Source organism: Meles meles, chromosome 19 (genome assembly GCF_922984935.1).
Source record: "Meles meles chromosome 19, mMelMel3.1 paternal haplotype, whole genome shotgun sequence".
Classification (NCBI taxonomy): domain Eukaryota; kingdom Metazoa; phylum Chordata; class Mammalia; order Carnivora; family Mustelidae; genus Meles; species Meles meles.
The window spans coordinates 26,370,833-26,391,405 of NC_060084.1; the positions used below are offsets into that span (position 1 = coordinate 26,370,833).

Here is a 20,573-nt window from a genome sequence, read left to right on the forward strand (position 1 = left end):
GAGATCTAGAATAACATAATATTGTGCATATTTGCCCATCATTAATTTTTTTAAAACCACAGTACTGATATCCTCCCCATGGAGAGAGGCCAGTGTTTATTTAATTATGCCCTGGTCCCCGGGCACTGGAGGGTCTCCACTTCCTTAGTCTGACACGTGACGCTGCAGTGAACATCTTTGTATCTGAATCTTTGTCCTCTTGCCTGATCGTTTCCTCAGGGTAAATTCCCCAAGGGGGATTGCCGGGCCAAGAATAAGAACATTTTTAAGATTAAAAAAATTATTATTATTATATTTAATACACTATTTTTTTAGAGCAGTTCCAGATTTCCAGAAGAGTTGGTAGGAAAGTACAGGGCGTTCCCGTAGGCGGCCATATTTTTCAATGTCGGATGGATATGGAAAGATAGCCCGTCTCCCCTCTCACTTCTTGCCTCCACACCTTGGAAGCAGGAAGATGACAGGACCCAGGGGGATCTCAGAACGGTGACTCTGCTGGTGATGGTTGAGGAGAGGATGGACTCGAGGGACAGGGGTGAAGCCGAGGAACCAGTTAGAGACAAAGGTTTTGTGTGGTCTGGGGGAGGGAGGGCAGTGCGGGAAGGGAGGCAGAAGTACCTGGGTCCAGGTCAGGGGTGTGAGCCTGGAGAGGGAGGGCATAGGCTTAAGAGACAGGAGTCCAGGGAAGAACAGAAGGTGTTCATTAAAACTCGCTCTGTGACCTTGGCTGAGGCTATTCCCCTTTCTGGGACTCAGTTTCCCTTCTCCAGCCTGAGCATAGTAGTACATTCAGATTTCTTGTGAGGAATGATAAACTCACGTGTGTAACATGTCTGGGTCATGCCTGGACAAGAGTCAGTGATGAGCTGTGATCATTCTTATGGGGAAACCAGCATACCGGGAGAGGATCCAGAGTTGTACAGTGGTCCCGCCACCACCCTCCTGGAAATTGGAGCTAAATTTTGAGGACAGGCTGGCTTCCCTAAGTAGAAGGTAGCTAGCTTTCCTTAGATTCTCAAAGGGGTTTATGCCTCAGGAAGCTGAGAACCCAAGTCCCAGGACTGGGCCTGGCACCCCCATCATGGGCAAGCCTGGGATCGAAGGGGAAGCAGGGAAGGGAGGATAGAGGAGAGCTTTTGGGGACTTCCTTCTGCCAACCTTGGAAGGGGCATGCTGTCTTGGCAGTCCTACTCTTCTCCAGATGAAATCCTACAGGGAAGCCCCAGTATCTGCAAAAAAGCACAAAGAGTGAAGGATCCCTCCTGAAGTCCAATATCACGGGTAATAATCATTTTCAAAATAGTGACCATCTGTTGAGAGTCCGCTCTGGCCCAGGGGCTTGAGGACCCAAGTTCTCACATATCTGGGTCCTGTTCTGCTTCTGCCTGGCTTGGAGCGGGCAGGGGTCCCCACAGACCCAGTAGCATTGAAGACAAGAAAACTTCAGGGAGGCCCCTAAGACCCGCCATGCCAATAGAAGATTCCTCAATCAGAAAGAGTTTGGGGGGTGGTCCAGGAGCACCCGCTCAGCTCAGTCCCAGCTTACGGCTGCTTTGCACGCCCTCTGGTGGCCAGGAACAGTATGACGGGGGGCTTCATGGGGGAGCCGCGTGTTGTCCGGAAATTTCTATGCACCAGGTGGTGAATGGGGTCCAGGGTGGCGCAGCGGCCAGCTCCAGGCCTCCCAGCTAGCGGTCAGAGGCAGAGCCCCCCTCCAACATAACTCGCCAACAAGCTCGGGGCTTCCCCCTCCCAGTGTTCTTGGCACGATTTCTTGCCTGTCTGCACTAGATGGTGAGCTTCTTAAGGACACTGGTGAGTCTGTTGTTCCTTAACCGCAGGCATGTGGCAGGTACCAGTGACAGAGAAGGCTGAGAGCCCCTCATGTCCCAGGCATCTTTTGCTACCTCGTTTTGTCCTCAAGACCACCCTGTGGTCCTACTGCCATGTCCACTGTAGGAGAAAGAAGTCGAGGCTTGCTGAGATTAGTGATTTGTCCTCATTAGGCGGCTGGGAAGTGGCAGAACTGGGTCTGAGCCCAGGCAGTCCCGTCCAGAGCCCGTGTTCTAACTGACTCTGCAGAACTAGCTGGTGAACGGAGCCCGGGGGAGGACCCGCTTGGGGTCATTCCCCAGACTGGGTGATTTGCCAGTGGATGATGGTCTTGATTTTGGAGCTGAGCAGGGACCTCAAAAAATGTGGGTATATCAGGACACTGGGGTCAGGGCAGGCTCTGGACACCACCTGTGTGCCCAGATAGGAAGACAGGAAGGAACAGGAAACCCAGCTGGGATGATCCTGTCCTTGAGCCCTGCTGACCTCACCCACTGCTGACCCCTGGGAGGGCCAAGCCTGAAGGTGTGAACAGATGTATGAGGGACTCTTATTCCTCTGTGATAATGAGATAAGCTCAGGGCATCTCCCACGCCTATACCTCCCTTCCCTGATTCGTGTGCCCATGGAGAGGCGTTACCAACTGTGAATGATGGCTGAGAGGCAGATGACAGCCTGAATTCTAATCCCAGCTCTGGACCTGGCCCACTCGTGACTGTGAGTGTTTCCTTTGCCTCCTGGGGCCTCAGTTTCCCCATCTGGAAAAGAGATGGACAGGGGAGAGGGTCAGAAAACATGGCCCTTGAGATATCTTCCAAGTTAGACATTGCTTTCTCTTTCTGGGAACCAACATGCCAGGATGGCAAAGGAAAGGTAGTGGAAATTGAAATAATATCAAGGGAGTCCAGGCATCAGAAGTCAGAAGACCCTGGTCTACCCACCTGCCAAGTCTTTCTAGCAGTCTCCTGGAGCCTCAGTTTCCCCATATGTAAACAGAGGAGACAACATGCCTCTGTATCTGTGCACGTGCTCTGCACACCGTGTGCCCTGTGGCTATTAGGCTCTTTTCCTTGCACGTAGAAATAAAGGGTTTTCTTTTCTGCATACTGCCCATCCGTCAGAACCAAGCCACCCAGACTCAGCAAAAGGGGGCCTTTGCTGACCGAGGTCCCCTTCCTCTTCTCTCTCTAGTTACATTCGCTGTTACTACTGGGCTGTGAAGACCCTCATCACCATTGGCGGGCTGCCTGACCCCAAAACGCTCTTTGAAATCGTCTTCCAGGGCCTGAACTATTTCACGGGTGTCTTCGCTTTCTCTGTGATGATCGGACAGGTAGCTGGCATGCCACCCACCTGCCTGCAGGGCCCCTCTCCCTCCCCCTGCTGTCCGAAATGTCACCAGCTGTGGTCATTTCTTTTGGACTAAGTCCAGGAGAGACCTCAGGACTGGACTCAGGAGCCTAGAGCTCTGGGACCTGCTGGGTGAAGGGGATGGGGTGGAGGTCTGGGTCCCATTCTTCTCTACGCTGGCTTCCTCTGGAAAGGTCGGTCCCTTTGGGATATCTTTGGAGAGCTAGGCTGAAAGGCTTTCTGCAAAGGCTGGGGACCGGGGGTGCTCCCCTGGAGAGAAACCCCTGAGGGTGTCTAATGAGCAGGGGTGCATCTCCTATTCTAATCATTGCCTGAAGCCACAGTCCCATGGCCTCAGAATCCAGTCCTGTCACAAGCAGTACACAAGGTTCGCATTTCCTCCAGTGAGGTCGAAGTGGCCTCTGGCACCGAGGGGCCAGGTCAGACCACAATCAGCCCGGCCCAGCGAGGCATTTCCTCGTAGCGGGTGCTGTTCTCGGAAGCCTCACCCCGCCCTTCCCATGTCCACACCGGGGGCAGAATTTCTCCCGTCGGCAGCCTCCTCTGTGTGCGGACATGGGTCCCCTCTCTCCTGGGCCCTTCCTCGTGCACCCCCAGTTGAGTAGATACACGCGCTCACAACGCATGGGCCCAAAGCCCCACTCTGCCCCTTGATGCTTCCTCCTTGCGCCTAGATGAGAGACGTGGTGGGGGCCGCCACCGCCGGGCAGACGTACTACCGCAGCTGCATGGACAGCACTGTGAAGTACATGAACTTCTACAAGATCCCCAGGTCCGTGCAGAACCGGGTCAAGACCTGGTACGAGTACACCTGGCAGTCCCAAGGCATGCTGGGTAAGACAGGTGCCCCAGCGGCCACCAGCTATCACCTGCCCACTCCTCCCTGACCCCCTCCCTCCTCCTACGAGTTTTCCCCTGGTCCTGCCTCTAACCCGTGTCCCTGAGGTCCTGAGCACTGGTGCCTCTTGGCTGTGGCCCCAACGTATTCAAGTGAGGGGGACCCAGGGAAGCCCATGAGGTGCCCCAAGCTAGGCCATCAGGAGACCCCTGAAGACTTGAGAGCCTTGTCTTCTGGATGTCCTGCCTGCCCTCCCTTCTCTTCCCCTGCCTTGCAATGCATCCCTATCAGAGATGGAAGTACAGCTGAAATCAGGACAGAAGGAAGATCCCCTCTCCTCTCTTTCCATAGACATACATACACATACACATATATATTTAAAGATTCTGTTTACTTATTAGAGAGTGGGGGAGAGATCGATCATGAGCAGGGAGGAAGGGTAGAAGAGAAGCAGACACCCCACTGAGCAGGGAGCCCAATGTGGGACTCGATCCCAGGACCCTGGGATCATGACCTGAGCTGAAGACAGACACTTAACCGACTGAGCCACCCAGGTGCCCCTACACATATACTTTTTGTAAACTTGATGTTATGGTTTGCTTCTGAAATTCTTTGGCTGCAACAGTGCATATAACTCCCCACTGTTTCCCCTTTTTTGGCAATGATGGGGTGTACTCAGTAATTCCTGGGAAGTGGGAGAATCTGACCTGTGTACTGTTTTCAGGGGTCGACCGTTTTCCTGAATTGGAAATGGATCGCTTAATGAAATGTGAATATGCTACTTCTGTGTTAATTAAGTCACAATTTTTCTCCCAGTTTCTCCCTCTCTCTTTTTATCTTTGGGAGCTAGTAATTTTGTTTTCGGAGCTTAGACATCATTCTGGAGGCTACTGAGGAGCTGGTGGGCTATTGGCACTGTCTTAGGGTCCCTCAATGCACTCAGCTTATTCAAGGGCCCCCCTGCTTCCACGGGCTTCCCTCTGGTCTCAAAGAAGCCACACGTGAGCTCCAAGGTCTCCCGAGCCGAGAGTGGACAGTGAGCAGGCAAGGCAGCCTTAGTGTCCCTGGCTGGTGCGCTCACTCTGTACAAAGCATGGTTCCCTCCATCGCATCATTCCATTCCAGGGACAGCCCTGTGACATCTAAATCATTGCCCCCTTCTCCAGGGGCCCATATGAAGGACCAGAGTGGGTTTCCAGCTGTCCAGGTCGTGTAGATCCGCACTCGAACCCATGAATGATTGTGGTGCAGTGGGAGGGACATCAGGATTAGGTCAAGTTAGTTCTTTTCCCGTCCCTAGTACAGGCATTCATTCCATGCCAGGCTCTCTGCTGGGCACTCAGCCCTCATCATGGGCAAAGCAGACTGGGACAGGCCCTGGAGCCCCACGGCCCCAGGTGGGATGCGGACTCCATTCTCCACCCCGCCCCGCCCCTGCCTGGTGGTTTCTTTTACGGTTTCCGTAAACTGGGCATGGTGGTAGTGGGCACCTGTCGGGTTGTTGGGAGGATTTAATACAACCATCTTTGTAAAGCACTCTGTAAAAAAGAGTGTTCAATGTACTCTAGCTCTTGCTAACGTCCTCAGAGTGTGAGAAGCGCAGGTTAGCAGGAGCAAACCGTTGCAATAAGGGGTGTGGTCAGCGCTACCACCGGGAGACAGCTGAACCTAATAGTTGGTGTGGGGATCTTGAGGGAAGGCTTCCTGGAGGAGGTGACATTTAGTAAGGGGTTCTAAAGAAGCAGTAGAAGTTAACTAAGGAAGTACACGGCGGTGTTCCCCCCAGAGGGAAAAAAGCCCAGAGAGGGACTCTTCCAATACAGTGTGGCTCTGGGTGGCAGAGGAATGGTGTGGCCCCATGTGTGCATGTGTGGGGGCGGGGGGGGGGGCGTGCGGGATGTGCCTCTGAATGTTGCCAGCGTCTCCTTTGCAGACGAGTCCGAACTGATGGTGCAGCTTCCAGACAAGATGCGTTTGGACCTTGCCATTGACGTGAACTATAACATCGTCAGCAAAGTGGCTCTCTTCCAGGTAGTGCCCACCCAGCACCCCTGTCCCCGGGGTTCTGGGGAGCCCCAAGACCCCATCCTCCTCTAAACGGGCATTCTTTCCCCCTCCTCTTGGGGACAGGGCTGTGACCGACAGCTGATCTTTGACATGCTGAAGAGGCTCCGTTCTGTCGTCTACCTGCCCAACGACTACGTGTGCAAGAAGGTGGGTGGCCCCAGACAGCTGCAAGGCCAGCTGAGATTCCCAGCACACCCGCCGGCGCTGAGCTGGGCTAAAGGGGGTGCCTCTGAAGGCCAGGAGAGTCGGCAAGCCCAGGGAGAGTGGAATTGCTGGGGAGGGAGAGGGGCCGTAGCACCTGTGAGCTGTGCCCAGGCCTCCTGGCTTGTTTGGCCCGAGGAGACTTTGTCAGGCCCCAGGCGGGCACTGAGCTCCAGTGCGCCTCAGACCTTGTTCTCTTGACACAGGACCAGGGGAGCCAGGACGAGGAACCCCACTTTCCAGAACAGGAAAGTGAGGAACCTCGCGAGAGGTAGGGCTCCGACTCTGCCGATGGAACAGCTTTCAGGGTCTTGGTCTTCCCATCAGGAAAAGGGTGGAGGGAGGCCTGGGATAGGTCACAGGCTGCAAACCGAGGGCCTTCTCATAGGAGCAGCCCATACAGTGTTTCGTGGTTTTTTAGGTGTTCTTTTTTTTTTTTTTTTTTTAGATTTTTTAATTTATTTGACAGAGAGAGATCGCAAGTAGGCAGAGAGGCAGGCAGAGAGAGAGGAGGAAGCAGGCTTCCTGCTGAGCAGAGAGCCCGATGCAGGACTCGATCCCAGCACCCTGGGATCATGACTTGAGCTGAAGGCAGAGGCTTTAACCCACTGAGCCACCCAGGTGCCCCAGGTGTTCTTTTTTCCTAATCTTAAAACAAAATGTTGAATTTGTCCCCAACCTTTACAAATTTGAAGGTTTCACATAAAAATCCAGATTTCTAGCTAAAAACAGAGCCCCATTTTCCCAAATAGCAAGAATCAACTGGGTGGAGAAGGGGTTGCCCCCAAAGAGGATGGCACCCTCCCTCCCGATGCCACAGGCCCCACCTTTCCCTGCTGCCCCATACCAGGCTCTCTTCACTCCTTCAGCCGCCCATCTGGTCCTGGAAAATATTTGCACTTGAACCTAGGGATACCCAGTGTCAAGGCCTTTTCTGCTCCCATTCCCCACTCAAGGTGAGACCAGCGCCCTTTGGGGAGTGAGTGGTTAGGGCGGAAGGGCACGAACTTGGAATTCAGTCCCCTTGTTACAGGGCTGTAAAGGCTGGGTGTGTGTGCAGAGGTGAAAATAATGCCCACGCGACCCCTGTGAGACTCAGCTAACTTCAGCCCAAGAAGGCCCAATCTCCAAGTTGTACGCTGTATAGCAGTGAAGTTTCTGGAAGCAGAGAGCCTGGAGAAATGGGGAAGCAGTCCTACAGATGGTTGAAAACTTAAAGCTGCAGCCCTAGAGGCCAAGAGAGGCTTGAGAGCAATAGAGTGATTTGTCTGACACAGGCTCCTTCCTAGCTGTGCCGCCTTGGGGCAGTGGCTTACCCTCTCTGAGTCTCTTCTCGTGGATGAAGTAAGGATGTTGCTGGTATTCCCTCCCAGGGGGCGGTGTGTGAAGGTTGAATCAGCTGTACCTACAGAGCTAGGTGCCGTGGCTGCTGTAACTATCCTTGGGGGTAATGTAGAACTTGCTGGCAAATGAGAAAGGCTGAACAAGGTGGAGGGGATTGGCAGAGGGACCTTGAAGTGAACACTTGATAAGCAAGTGTGAATGGTGCCCCCTGCTGTCCAGTTTTGCCATGTGATGATCTCGCTGAATCACCCCTGGGACACCACGCACCCCCCCACACACACACCTGCCGCCCGCCCCAGGGCTGGTTAGTGAGGCGAGGGGGAGCTCTGTAGACCCTTCAGCCCCGTGTCAAATTAGACACAGAAACAGGGACATGAGGCTTTCTTCCTGTTTGTTAAGGCTCCCGTGCCTGTGTGAGAAGCCCAGGAAACATTTGTTGAATGAATCCCAAGTGTCATCAGTTGACCTATCCTTGCTGTCTCTCCTCTTAAACATGTCAGGTGTGATGGACAGGGAGAGGGGTATTGTGAGGGCGTGAGGATTAGAAGGTGCGTGACAGACTGGGTATTTCTTTTTTTTTTTTTAATTTTAAGAGATTTTATTTGAGATAGAGCGAGAGAGAGCATGAGCAGGGGGCAGAGGGGAAGGGAGGAGCACACGCCCTGCTGAGCAGGGAGTGCGACGTGTAGCCCCATCCCAGGACCCTGGGATCGAGACCTGAGCTGAAGGCAGACGCTTAAGCGACTGAGCCACCCAGGCGCCCAGCCTGCGTATTTCTGATTGCAGTCCAAAGAAAGCCATTCAAACAGGCACGCATCCATTCATTTGCTCTAACTTGGGATCAAGACCATTGCCTTAGTCTGCTACAGCTGCTCTATAACGAAGGACCAGAGACTGGGCAGCTTAAGCAACAGAAATGCATTGTGTCTCAGTTCTGGAGGCTGGAAGTCCAAGACCAAGGTGCCAGTGGGATTGGCTCCTTCTTGGGGCTGTGAGGGAGGGATCTGTTCCTCTCTCCTTGGCATATAGATAGCTGTCCTCTCCTTGTGTACTTTATTTTTTTAAAAAGATTTTATTTATTTTATTTGACAGACAGAGATCACAAGCAGGCAGAGAGGCAGGCAGAGAGGGAGAGGAGGAAGCAGGCTCCCTGCCAAGCAAAGAGCCCAATGCAGGGCTCGATCCCAGCACCCTGAAATCATGACCTGAGCCGAAGGCAGAGGCTTTAACCCACTGAGCCACCCAGGCGCCCCTCCCTGTGTAACTTTACATCATCACCTCGGTATGCCCGTCTTTTTGTCCAAATATCCCCTTAATAGGGACACCAGTCACATTGGTTTAGGGGCCCACTCACCTCCAATATGACCTCATCTCAACTTAACAAATGAAATCTGCAATGACCCTATCTCCAAAGAAGGTCGCATTCTGAGCATCTGGGGGTGAGGACTTCACCATATGGATTTGGGAGGGACACCATTCAACCCACAACACCCATGAGGTCTGAAACCAGACTGGGCCCCAATCCCCACTCTCCCAGGGCCTAGCTTTGCGACCTCGGGCAAAGGGTTCCTACCCCAGAGCTGTGGAGGACTAAGCAGGCCCAGCACTTAGAGCACTGTCTCGCTCAGAAAAATGTCGCACGAGAGCTGGACTTCGTGACCGATGTCGTTATCACTGCTGTTTCAGCTAGCAAATGCTTACCGAGCTCCTAAGGTGACACGTCCTAGGCACAGGTGTCAATGTATTGTATGAACCACTGCTAATTTTTCCATGTCTCCAGCCCTCCATTGGCGTGTATAACTGGGAATTTGTAGAATACCATTACACCTGCACCTTCTCACTAACCTAGCACTTTCCTCTCCATCACACCACTAACTCCCCCACGGAATCTCATCAGGCAGGCCAGAGGTGGCCACTCTCCCCAATCCACTGATGAGGAGACTGAGGCCCCAGAGGGGAAGCGAGTGGCCTCGCTCCACACACCACGTCAGTGGTGGGCTGGACGCCACCCCAGGTTCCTCTGCTCTGCACCAGCGGCCTCCAGGCCCAGCCCTGCCAGCCTTCTGGTCACTTCCGATGATGACAGAGGGGCTTAGCACTTCTCTGTTTCAGGGGGAGATTGGTCGAGAGATGTACATCATCCAGGCGGGACAGGTGCAGGTCCTGGGTGGCCCCGATGGGAAGGCCGTGCTGGTGACACTGAAGGCTGGATCCGTGTTTGGAGAAATAAGGTCAGCGGGGAGCTGGGGTGAGATGGGCGGACCTGGGCCCAAGCTGTGGGGGTGGTAGCCAAGGGGGGGACCTTATCCTCAGGTACCCTTTGGTGGGTCTGAGGAAGCTGTGCGTGGATGCTGACATATGGGAGTGGGCCCCAGCTCTCGGGTGTGTGGGGCCGCCACTGTGCTCTGGGCAATGGGAAGAAAGGGACATTTTAGCGGGATCCCAACCCCAGCCTACCAGGTCTCACCTCCTCCCTTCTCTGCCCCAGCTTGCTGGCTGTTGGGGGCGGGAATCGGCGCACGGCCAATGTGGTCGCCCACGGGTTTACCAACCTCTTCATTCTGGACAAGAAGGACCTGAATGAAATTTTGGTGCATTATCCTGAGTCTCAGAAGTTACTCCGGAAGAAAGCCAGGTACGTTTTTTTTATTAAAAAAAAAAATCCACATATATGTCAGTGCACATTTCTTGAGGACTAAACCTTGATCTTACCTACCATAGTACCTTATCCCAATCAGGAAATTTGGAATTGAAATGATGCTACTACCTCATCCTCAATCCATTTCAGATTTGGCCAGTTGTCCCAATCATGCCTTTATGGCCTTTTCTGTCCTCTTTTCTGTTCCTGGATCCAGTGTGGGTTTCCCCAGTTTCATCACATAGCCTCGTATCTTCAGTCTCCTTGGATCTGGGATGGCCCCTCAGCCTTTTTCCGTCTTTGGTGACTTGGACTTCTTTGAAGAGGACAGGACTGTTATTTTGGGGGATGTCCCTTTGCTTAGGGTTAGCTGATGTTCTGATGTTTTCTCATGATTATCTTCAGGTTCTGCATGGGGGAAGGAATGTCTGAGAAGTGATGTTGTGGGGCACCTGGCTGGCTCCCTTGGTAGGGCATGCGACTCTTGATCTCAAGGTTGTGAGTTCAAGCCCCACATTGGGCATGGAGCCTACTTTAAAAAAAAAAAAGGTGATGTTGTATTCTTCTTAGTGCAGCGTATCGAGAGGCACCAGCTGCTGGTTTCTCCCAGTATTGATGATTTTCCCTTTGATCACTTGGTTAAGGTTTCTGCACTCTAGAGTTAACATTTTTCTCTTTGTAATTAATAAGTAATTAGTGGGGAGTCAGTCTGAGGCTATCTAGACCTCCTCTTTCCCATCAAGTAAGCCTTCACGCGCTACATTCAGCATCCACTGAGAGCTCCTTGCTAAATCAGCGATTGCCATCATGGTTGCAGAATGGTGATTTTTCTGATTCCATCATGCCTTCTACATTTGTTAGGAGCCTTCTACTGTGAGGAAGAGCTTTCTCTTCTTTCCATTTCTTTGTTTATTCATTTATCTATATCAATGTGAATTTGTTTTGTTCTGTAAATATCCTGTTACAATCACTCTTTTGGCGCTCAAATTGTTCCAGATTTGGCCAGGAGGCCCCTCTTCAGCCTGGCCCTTGTGACTCCTTGTTATGTCTCCGAAATATTTTAGCTCTTCCTTGCTTACAAGCACAGTGAGATGCTCCAGGCTCAACTTATGACTTTTTCTGCCACATCCCTGGAAATGGCCATTTCTCCAAGGAGTCTTGATTCCTTGCACGTGGGAATGGTTTTTAGAAACCACCATCTGTGCGCTATGTGTGCTCATGGCTTCTAGGCTCCCAAGTGGACAGAGCTGGGAAACACGCCCACATGCCCACCGATATATATACAATTGCAAATCTACATATACACACGCATCTAAGTCTGTGTATATATCAACATGCCTTTGTCCGTCTGTATCTCTGTCTGTATCCATCTAACAATTTCAGTCCAACACCACAGAGTTCTTTCTAATCTTCTCCTTTTCCATATTTTGTAAATTCCTTCTCCATCTCTGAGAAATTTGACTCTTTACCCTCATCACGTTCACTCATTTATTCAGTCCTATAATACAAAGAAATTTTAGAATTGCTATCCCAGAGCCCTGGGGTGATGGGAAAGCTTTCCCAGCAGAATTTAATATTTGGGGCTGTTCTTCTTGTCGTTAGCCTAAGTACCTATGAGGTAAGTGTTATGTTCAGAGTTATTTGGATTTGTTTTCTTTTGCCTCCCTTAAGGATGCTTGTTCATTTGAAATCTACCCAGGCTCATGTGTTTCGGTTTGCACTCTCTTCTTTTATGATTCCTCCTGCCCCGATCCTTGTTGATTTATTGTTGTTTTGAATATGTCAGGCATTTGCAGGGTACCACAAGTCATAATGCAACAGAATGGTGTGCATGGAGATGTCCCAGCTCCCCCGACTTGCTGTGCCCAGTCCTACAGGAGCCCAGTCTCATTAGTTTCTGCTGCTTCCTTGGTGTGCTTCCTTTTGCAAAAATAGGCAGATGGGTGGATATTTTATTTTTCCCGTCTTACACAAAACATAGCATACTATAGATTTTCTTTTAAACTTTGCTTTTTTTTCACATGACAACTGATCCCGGAAAACATTCTCTCTCAGTCCATAGACCCATCAGTTTCCTCATTCCTCTGACAGTTGCAGAGCATTCCTATGAATGGGCAGTTAAAGTTCCAATATTTTGCAATTATAAACAGCATCACAGTGAATAACCTTGTGCCTCTATATTTTGTACTGCTGAAGAGTGAGTAACTTTTTATTTTTTATTTATTTAAAAAATATTTTATTTATTTACTTGGAAGACAGAGATCACAAGTAGGCAGAGAGGCAGGCAGAGAGAGAAGGGGAAAGCAGGCTCCCCATGAAGCAGAGAGCCTGATGCAGGGCTTGATCCCAGGACCCTGAGATCATGACCTGAGCCAAAGGCAGAGGCTTAACCCATTAAGCCACCCAGGCGCCCCTGGATGAAGCCTTTTAAATCTACATATCTGGTTTTTCCTCCATTGCCTTTTACCCCATATTCCTATTTTCTACCTCATCCTATGAAATGACACAAAAAATAAACTACACAGAGAGAGGTCATGATAAAGGGCACAAACTTACCAACATCCACTCATAGCTCATAATCATTTACTGAGTACATAGTTCTGAGCCCCGGGGACACAGCAGGGACCAAATAAAGTTGCCTTTCTAGGAGGGGAGGCCGACCATAGCGAAATGAATGATTCTGTGATGTGTCAGCTATGAGGAAACAGAAAGCCACGCCGAGGAGACAGAGGTGAGGAAGGGAGTTCCTTGAGATAGGTTGCTCAGGAAAAGCCATTCTGAGGAAGTGGAATTTCAGTGGAGACCTGCACAGAATCAAAGAGTGAGCAGGACTGCTTGCAGGGAAAAGCATTCCAGCCAGAGGGAACAGCAGCTGGAAAGGCCCTGCGGAGGAGCGTCCTCAGTGTGTATGGGCAGACCAGCCAGAAAATAAGCATAGCTTGACGCGGGGTGGGAGAAGTCAAGGGGATGAGAGTGGGTAGGTCTTAGAGGTGAAGCCCTGCAGTGGCTTCGAGTCTTGGTCTGAGGGAAATGGCAGCTTTGTAGGGTTTTACACAGACTGGTGACTTGATGTGACTTAGGTTTTCACAGGACCCCTTTGGCAAGCCCAGGTGAGAGGATGCTGTGTCGAGGTTAGAGCATAATACACACAGGATGCTGGGGGTCCCCTGAGGAAGGAAGCTGCCCCGTAACTCAACTTACCAGTTTGCTCTTAAGGAAGCTATGGGGCCCCTCCAAAGGCTGGTCTGTCTGACCTCCTCCCACCAAATCTGCCCACTACCCGTGACTCTCCCGAGGAGCAGGGAAGCACAGTCAATCCTCATGACTCACATATTTGTGATTCTGTATCTGCAATTCACCTGCTCACTGAAATGTGTTCGGAACCCCCAAATCAGCGCTCGTGGGCAGCCCCCATCATTCGCGAATGTGCGTAGAGAGAGCAGTGAGAGATTTGAGTTGCCCTAAGTGCACGCGTTCCCAGCAGAAGTTGACCAAGGGGATGCTCTGCTTGACTGTTTCAACCCAGAAGCATCCGAACACCGGTCAGCAAGTCTTTCCGTGGGCTGTTCAGCGCCGCAGTGTCCATAGTTCTGTGATGGTCGTTGGCGATGTCGCCCCGAAGTGTGGTGCTGAGGGGCGTTCCCCAGGGCAGGGAGGCTGGGATGTCCCGGACGGAGAAGTCACGCGGGTTAGATAAGCTTCGCTCAGGCATGGCTCACAGAGCTGTGGGGCACGAGTTTGATGTTCATGAAACTGCAGGTTCAACCAGATGTCGTTAAACAGGAACACAAACAAGTATGGATCATATGCTGCAGCGTTGTCGAGAGGCTCACCGGAAACCTAACCCTATTTATCCACTGGAAGCTATGGTTTCGGTGTTCAGTAATGCAGCGTTTGCAGGGACTCCACCGAACGACCTCGAATACTGAGAATTCTACCGTTTCTGTCTGATAGCCTGCACTGTCCCACTGCCCCCGCCAGCCCTTCCTCCCCCCGCAAGAGGGCTCGGCCAGTCAGCTAGGATCCCGCAGAGGCTGCTGACCCATGTGCGGAGAGCTTGCCGCCCTGCGCTGGAGAAGGTGCCGAGAGAGGAGGAGCCACCGGGTCCTGCCGCACAGAGGCCCTGGGACCAGTCCTGTGGCCTGATTCATCAGAGAGCTGGGCTCCCTGGAGAGGCAGGCTTCAGGACAGAGGCAGGGGGTCGTGAGGAAGCTCTGCCCATCAAAGGAAAGACGCGGTCTGAGAACCCTAGGGCCTGGGAGGTCTGAGCTGGTGGAGCCATGTGTGGGATTCTGTCTCAGCTCCCTGCTCTACAGATGGGAGACCTAGGGCCCCAGAGATGGGGAGGGCTCAGCTCTCTGGCTTGGCTGCTCCAAGAGATGCGGCAAAAAGGTTTCACGCATGCCGCTTTCTCCAGGGGTGAATGTGCGATCCTGCTTATAGGAAAACACGTCATCTGAAAGTAAGGAGAAATTTTCCTGACTCTGGAAGCGTCCCAGAAGCCAGTGCAATGTTTCAAACGAGAGACGGCCATTAGCCCTCAGCAAAGGTCCCACAGAGAGTTCTTTTGTGTCATCTCTGAACCACGCTGAGCCTTCCCACAGACTGTCGTGCTGTGAATTATGGACTGAATCACACAGGTGGCGGTGCCAGGCATGAAGAGGCCTCGGATGAATTCTCCGAATTCTTGTGTTTGTGTTCTCCTGGGGGAGCCCCAGCCAGAAAACGCCAGTCTTGGCCAATTAATATCAATACGCACAATTTAAATCCATTGCCTCTGATTAGATAAGCAGCCAGCAACGGCCTCATTTTTAAACAAACAAGTTTGCCGGAGCCCTGATGAATGAATTTGCCAATTAGGAGTCTAGGCCTGCTAGATTGCAGACGAAATCCATTTGTTCTTGAGCCAAATCGTGCATCACCTATCTATAACGTGAAGAATTCCCTATCAAACGCTGGGGCTCTCTGTTCGATGAAGAGTCTATCCTTATTTACAGAGCAGGGTGGCATACTGCCTTTTAGATCTGAGGTTGTTTTTTTTTTTTTTTTAAGATTTTATTCATTTATGTGACAGAGGGAGAGATCACAAGTATGCAGAGAGGCAGGCAGAGAGGCGGGGTGGGGGGAGCAGGCTCCCTGCTGAATAGAGGGCCTCATGCCAGGCTCGATCCCAGGACCCCGAGACATGACCTGAGCCAAAGGCAGAGGCTTAACCCACTGAGCCACCCAGGTGCCCCTAGATCTGAGTTTTAATTCTGCCCCTGCCACTTCCTAGCTGTGTAACCTTGGGAAAATTACTTACCCCTTCTGGTCTTCCATATCTATTTGAAATGAGGGAGAAAAATAGGGGACTTCCTAAGAGGATTTTGTGGGATTTAAATGACAAAGTGTGTATCGATTATCCGTATCACACGTTCGTTAGCTTAAAACCATATATACATATTACCGCAGAGCTTCTGTGAGTCACAAGTCTGGGATGGCTTTGGTGGGTCCGTTCCAAGGCCATCATCAAGGTGCTGGCCAGAGCTGAGTCTCATCTCAAGTCTCGCCTGGGGAAGGACCTGCTTCCAAGGTCACCTGAATTCTGTTCCCTGTGGTAGTAGGACTGGAGGCCTCTGTTCCCAGCTAATTGTTGGCTGGCGGCTGTCCTTGGTTCTTGCCACGTGGACCTCCCCCAGACATGGGCCCTGGCTGAGCAAAGTCACGAAGGGAGAGTGTCCTTGCAAGACAGTGATCACCTTCCTCTGTGACATGTTCACAAAGGGGATGCCTCATCACCTTCGCTGTATTCTACTGGTCAAAAGCAAATCACCCATTCCCCTCGCCCTCGATGGGAGGGGATCACACAGAGACACAGACACCAGGACAGGGCACCCCCAGGGGCCACCAGAATACCTGTAAAGGACCCAGCCCAAGCCTGACACGTATAGACACTCAGTAAGTGTTGACAGAGGTGACAGCAAAGATGGTGACATGACCAAAAAGCCAAAGGAAGAGAAGAAAAGCTTTGGTCTTTTTTCATCTGGGCACCCTGTTTCTGAGTCCGTCTATTATAACATCATTCAGTATTTCTTGTGTGACCTCACAAAAGTGACTCAACCCCTCTGAGCCTCTGATCCCTCCTCTGTAACGTCCAGACCGTAAGACCCATGTCATTCCGGTCATTCCAATCATTCACTGATACCTGCATCAAGCAGTTAGCACTGGGCTTGCTCACAGACTCAGGGAGGACGACCCCCGCCCACCCCCCAGAGCTCCACCAGACAGCCCTCCACAGACATACCTTCCTCCTCTCCGGGGGCAAGCTTGTGACCGGGACGGCACTGCTCTCTTTCAGGCGCATGCTGAGAAACAACAACAAGCCCAAGGAACCCAAGAGCGTGCTCATCCTGCCACCCCGGGCAGGCACCCCCAAGCTCTTCAACGCCGCCCTTGCCGTAGCAGGAAAGATGGGTGGCAAGGGGGCCAAAGGCGGCAAGCTTGCCCACCTGAGGGCCCGGCTCAAAGAGCTGGCTGCGTTGGAGGCTGCGGCGAGGCAGCAACAGCTGCTGGAACAGGTAACATGGTGGGGAACCAGACACCATCTCAACTGGTCCAGAGCATGGACCATACCTTTCATTGTGGGGAATGTCCGTCCCCCCACCGCCCCCCTCCCCCCCTGGCTTCCTATCAGTCGGGATGCCTTAGGAAGCAAGTGACAGAAATGCAGGTCACTGTACCAGCTCACGTTAGCTTAAGGGAACAGCGAATTGATTGGGTCAAGTAGCGGAAAAGTTCAGGCAAGGCTGGATCCCCAAATCTCCGACATTGCCAGTGGGACTCGCTTTGCCATCCCATCATTGCTGCTTCCCTCGAGGATGGCTTCAGATCGCAAGAGCGCTACGATGGCTGGCGTCCTGGTTTAGCAACTCCCACGGAAAGCCCCTCTCGCCCCGTGATTCCAGCGAAAGTCCCAGGGCTCACTGTCATTGGATGGAATCGGGTCACGTGTCACTTCCTGAGCTACTCGCTGTGGTGCCCTGGGGGAGTCCAGGCTCCTGTGCCTTCCCCTGGGTTGAGGGGGGCCATCCCCCCGAGGGGAGTCCTGGTGCTGTTGTAGAGGTGGGAGCAGTGGGTGTGGGCAGGGAATGTCTCTCCCCAGACGGCAGTGATGTTCTCATATTTAATATTTGTGTCGGTGACAATTTAAGAGGTTTAAAGAGAAAAAACCCTGCCGACAGGCACAATGCCGACTTGTCCCCGCCCTCAGAAATCTGAAGGGAATTTTAAAATTAGTTCTGGGACTCTTTTCTGTGACTAATGCCAAAAATGCCAATTAGAATGATTGCACTAATTATGACTATTCACGACTGTCCTTTAGGGAGGCTGCTGGGAAGGGGGGCGGTGGGTAGGCAGGAGCTCAGTGGCAGGGAGCGTGCAGCGGTCTACATGACAGAATTCAAAGGAGCCCAGGGGACTCAGTCTCAATCGAGGCTCCGGTCAGAGTCCAGGAGACCCGTCTGGAGATCATTTGACATCTAGAGTCTGGGAGGTGACATCAAAGCTATGCAGGGTTCCAAGATATTCTCAAGATGCAGACACCCTTGGCCCCTGATGGAGGACACACAGTATTGTCTGGCTCACCAAGTGCCAGGGTCATGGTCGAGCCAGCAAGCTGGGGTCGTTCGTGCCGGTGCTGCGTGGGGATGAGTGGACATGAACTCCAAGACTGCTATTAGTACGGTGAAAGGCTTTATCCGGGCTCGTTGCTCCGGAGTATTTATTAGCTTTTCACCCAGGCAGCTTGGAGAGGTGCATTAAATTTGCATGAGAATTCTAATAAAAGGCAATTTTAGAACAATCAGGGCAGAATGGCAGAGGAGCTCTGAAATAACAATCCAAAGACATGGGTCTGATGCCCAGCTCTGTCGCCGCCAGCTCAGTGCCCTGAGGAAGCTCCTCACGCTCCCTGAGACCAGATCACCTATGCTTGCCACAGGGATGAAGCAGGATAGCTTGGAGAGCTTTTGAAAAGCCTTTTGAACATGGCAAACCACCCGACAACCTGCCCATGGTTCTTCTGGTTCCATTCATAGCAGAAAGCTTCTGGAAGTCCCGTAACAGGCACCATCCCTCCCTGGGAGGGCGTTGTCAGAGTTGAGGACGAGCAGGAGAAGGCGGAACAGGTGCACCCGAACATGCAGGAACAAGGAAGCAGAGGGAGGGACATGTCCCCAGAGCTGCCTTGGGTTCTCCTAGGAGTGGGGTTCCCCACCCTACTTCCCTTCCTTCATCACTCTGTGATCTGAGTAAACCCCAAGGGGTTTTTCTTCTTCAGGAGCATGCTGACTGTTCTCATTTTAAATTCACTACCACTATCTCAAGTAGGTGTTGGGTAGCTGGGGACCATTCAGGTCTCCTCTGTGGGCCTCTCTCTTCTCTTTATGTCCAGGTAGAGGTGGGTCACACAGGGCAGGGAAGGCCATGGGTATCCACGAAGGCTTGGATTTTTACTGATATACAGACTATGGCCAGTGTCCCCAGGAACCCCGAAGGCTGGAGGCTGGAAGTCCTCATCAAGTCTCCAAACATGGGGGCTCAGCCCAGCCAAATGCCAGTGGTAGCCTGCCCATTCTCCTGGGGCATGGGGGTGGGGGTCTCCACCTCTGAGACCTTCCAGAAAGGGCGTCATCTCAGCCTTTCTCTTGTTTGCTTAGAAATGTTCTCATTCACCCAGGAGCATCCAGCCCTCGTCACCGGGGTGGACAGGGCAGCCAGGGGGACTGGGCTTAGCTTTGCAAAGTCCTCCCTGGCTCCCCCTCCTGGTCACAGCCTCTCTTTTCTCCATAGCTCAGGAGTGGGCTTGAACCTGCAACATCACTCTGGCTTCTAGCCCTGCCAATCAACAGAGACCAAAAATATCCACTAAATCCAACCGGGGCTTTTAATCCCTAAGTCTCCCCATAATATATTCTGTTTCTACCAAATAATCCTGGTCCCGCTCCGACCCCCCCACTTCCCATCCATTAGATTGCACCCCTGAGCGCTCCGCCATCCTCCTCCTTGGGGGTCCGAGAAGGGGAACGGGAAGGTGTTCAAGACCCCTCCAAGAACTCTCAGGCGTTCTGCTCCTCACCAATCGCCCTTTCCGGATTTCAGGCCAAGAACTCGCAAGACGCTGCGGGAGAGGCGGACCCGGCCGCCCCGGAGCAGCCAGCACCGCCGCAGCCGCCGCAGCCGCCGGAGCCCCCGGAGCAACCAGAGCCTCCAGCCCCGCACTCTCCGCCACCCGCCTCCCCTGGGAGGCCCGAGGAAGGCGGGGAGGCGGAGGCCGGGCCCTCAGAGCCCTCCGTGCGGATCCGCGTGAGCCCGGGCCCGGATCCCGAAGAGCAGACCCTGTCGGTGGAGATCCCGGAAGAGAAGAAGGAGGGCGAGTGAGGCGGCCCCCAGCGCGCCGCTCCCGGCCCGGCAGGTGCAGGCGCGCCCTCCCCGCGCCCCAGGCGGGTCCCCAGCCCCGCGCCCGGCTTGCGCAGGCCCAGCTTCCCCAGGCACAGTAGAGGCTGTCGTACCTGCCCCGGCCTCGGCTTGTGCCACGGCTCGTCTTGAAGTCCACAAATGTAGTGTTCGTGTCCCTAAGTTCCCTCACCTGAGAACCCTGCCTCTCCCGACTATGGTTTTTAAGAACAAAATTCTTTTCCTGTTTTAAAAGTTGATAGAGCAGAGAACGGGGCTCCAGGACCTGGGAAGCTCCGTTGGCGGCTACAGGGTTGTTATGGAATGTTCGAATGTCATCTCCCACATTTCAAGGATAGAAAACCTGTGGGCAGATGGGGCGCCTGGCTCGCTCAGCCCCATGGGGCATCCGACTCTTGATTTCAGGGTCCTGAGTGCAAGCCCCACGTTGGGTGTAGACATTACTTCTTTAAAAACCTTGACAGCAGAAAGGGCGGGTATGATATTCTTTGGACTCAATGGGAATCCCGGCTCACCTGACCTGATGGTCCATCCCGGGCAGTCACGTTAGGGACCTTGTGCTCATTAGGGAGGTTAGTGCGGATCTTCCCCAGGCTGTGTTCAGTTCCCAGTCCGATGCCAGTATCTCAGAACAGATAAAATGCCAGTGGGCTTACCAGCAGTGGGCTGGGAGCGATTCAGAGAACCTGCCAGTCTGCCAAGTCTGGTCTGCAGGGGATCATGCTTGCTTGCTTTTGACACCCTTGCTACAACGTGGTGGCAGCAGTTTCCATTAATCCCAGGAGACAGAAACCACAGCTGACATCACTGACATTCCTGAACTCTCTC

The 20,573-nt window shown here is 52.6% G+C and overlaps 1 protein-coding gene across 1 annotated transcript in view; it reads left to right on the forward strand.

The window, feature by feature from the left end:
- CNGB1 (cyclic nucleotide gated channel subunit beta 1) overlaps positions 1 to 19,748 on the forward strand; it is a 71,186-nt gene extending 51,438 nt beyond the window's left edge. Inside the window, exons 25-32 of the mRNA XM_045987699.1 lie at positions 3,025 to 3,166; positions 3,879 to 4,038; positions 5,976 to 6,073; positions 6,173 to 6,256; positions 9,767 to 9,885; positions 10,143 to 10,289; positions 16,630 to 16,849; positions 19,431 to 19,748. Coding sequence (XP_045843655.1) covers positions 3,025 to 3,166; positions 3,879 to 4,038; positions 5,976 to 6,073; positions 6,173 to 6,256; positions 9,767 to 9,885; positions 10,143 to 10,289; positions 16,630 to 16,849; positions 19,431 to 19,709 — 1,249 coding nt within the window. The 3' untranslated portion in view covers positions 19,710 to 19,748. The remainder of the gene's footprint in view (positions 1 to 3,024; positions 3,167 to 3,878; positions 4,039 to 5,975; positions 6,074 to 6,172; positions 6,257 to 9,766; positions 9,886 to 10,142; positions 10,290 to 16,629; positions 16,850 to 19,430) is intronic.
- Positions 19,749 to 20,573: the final 825 nt, after the last annotated feature.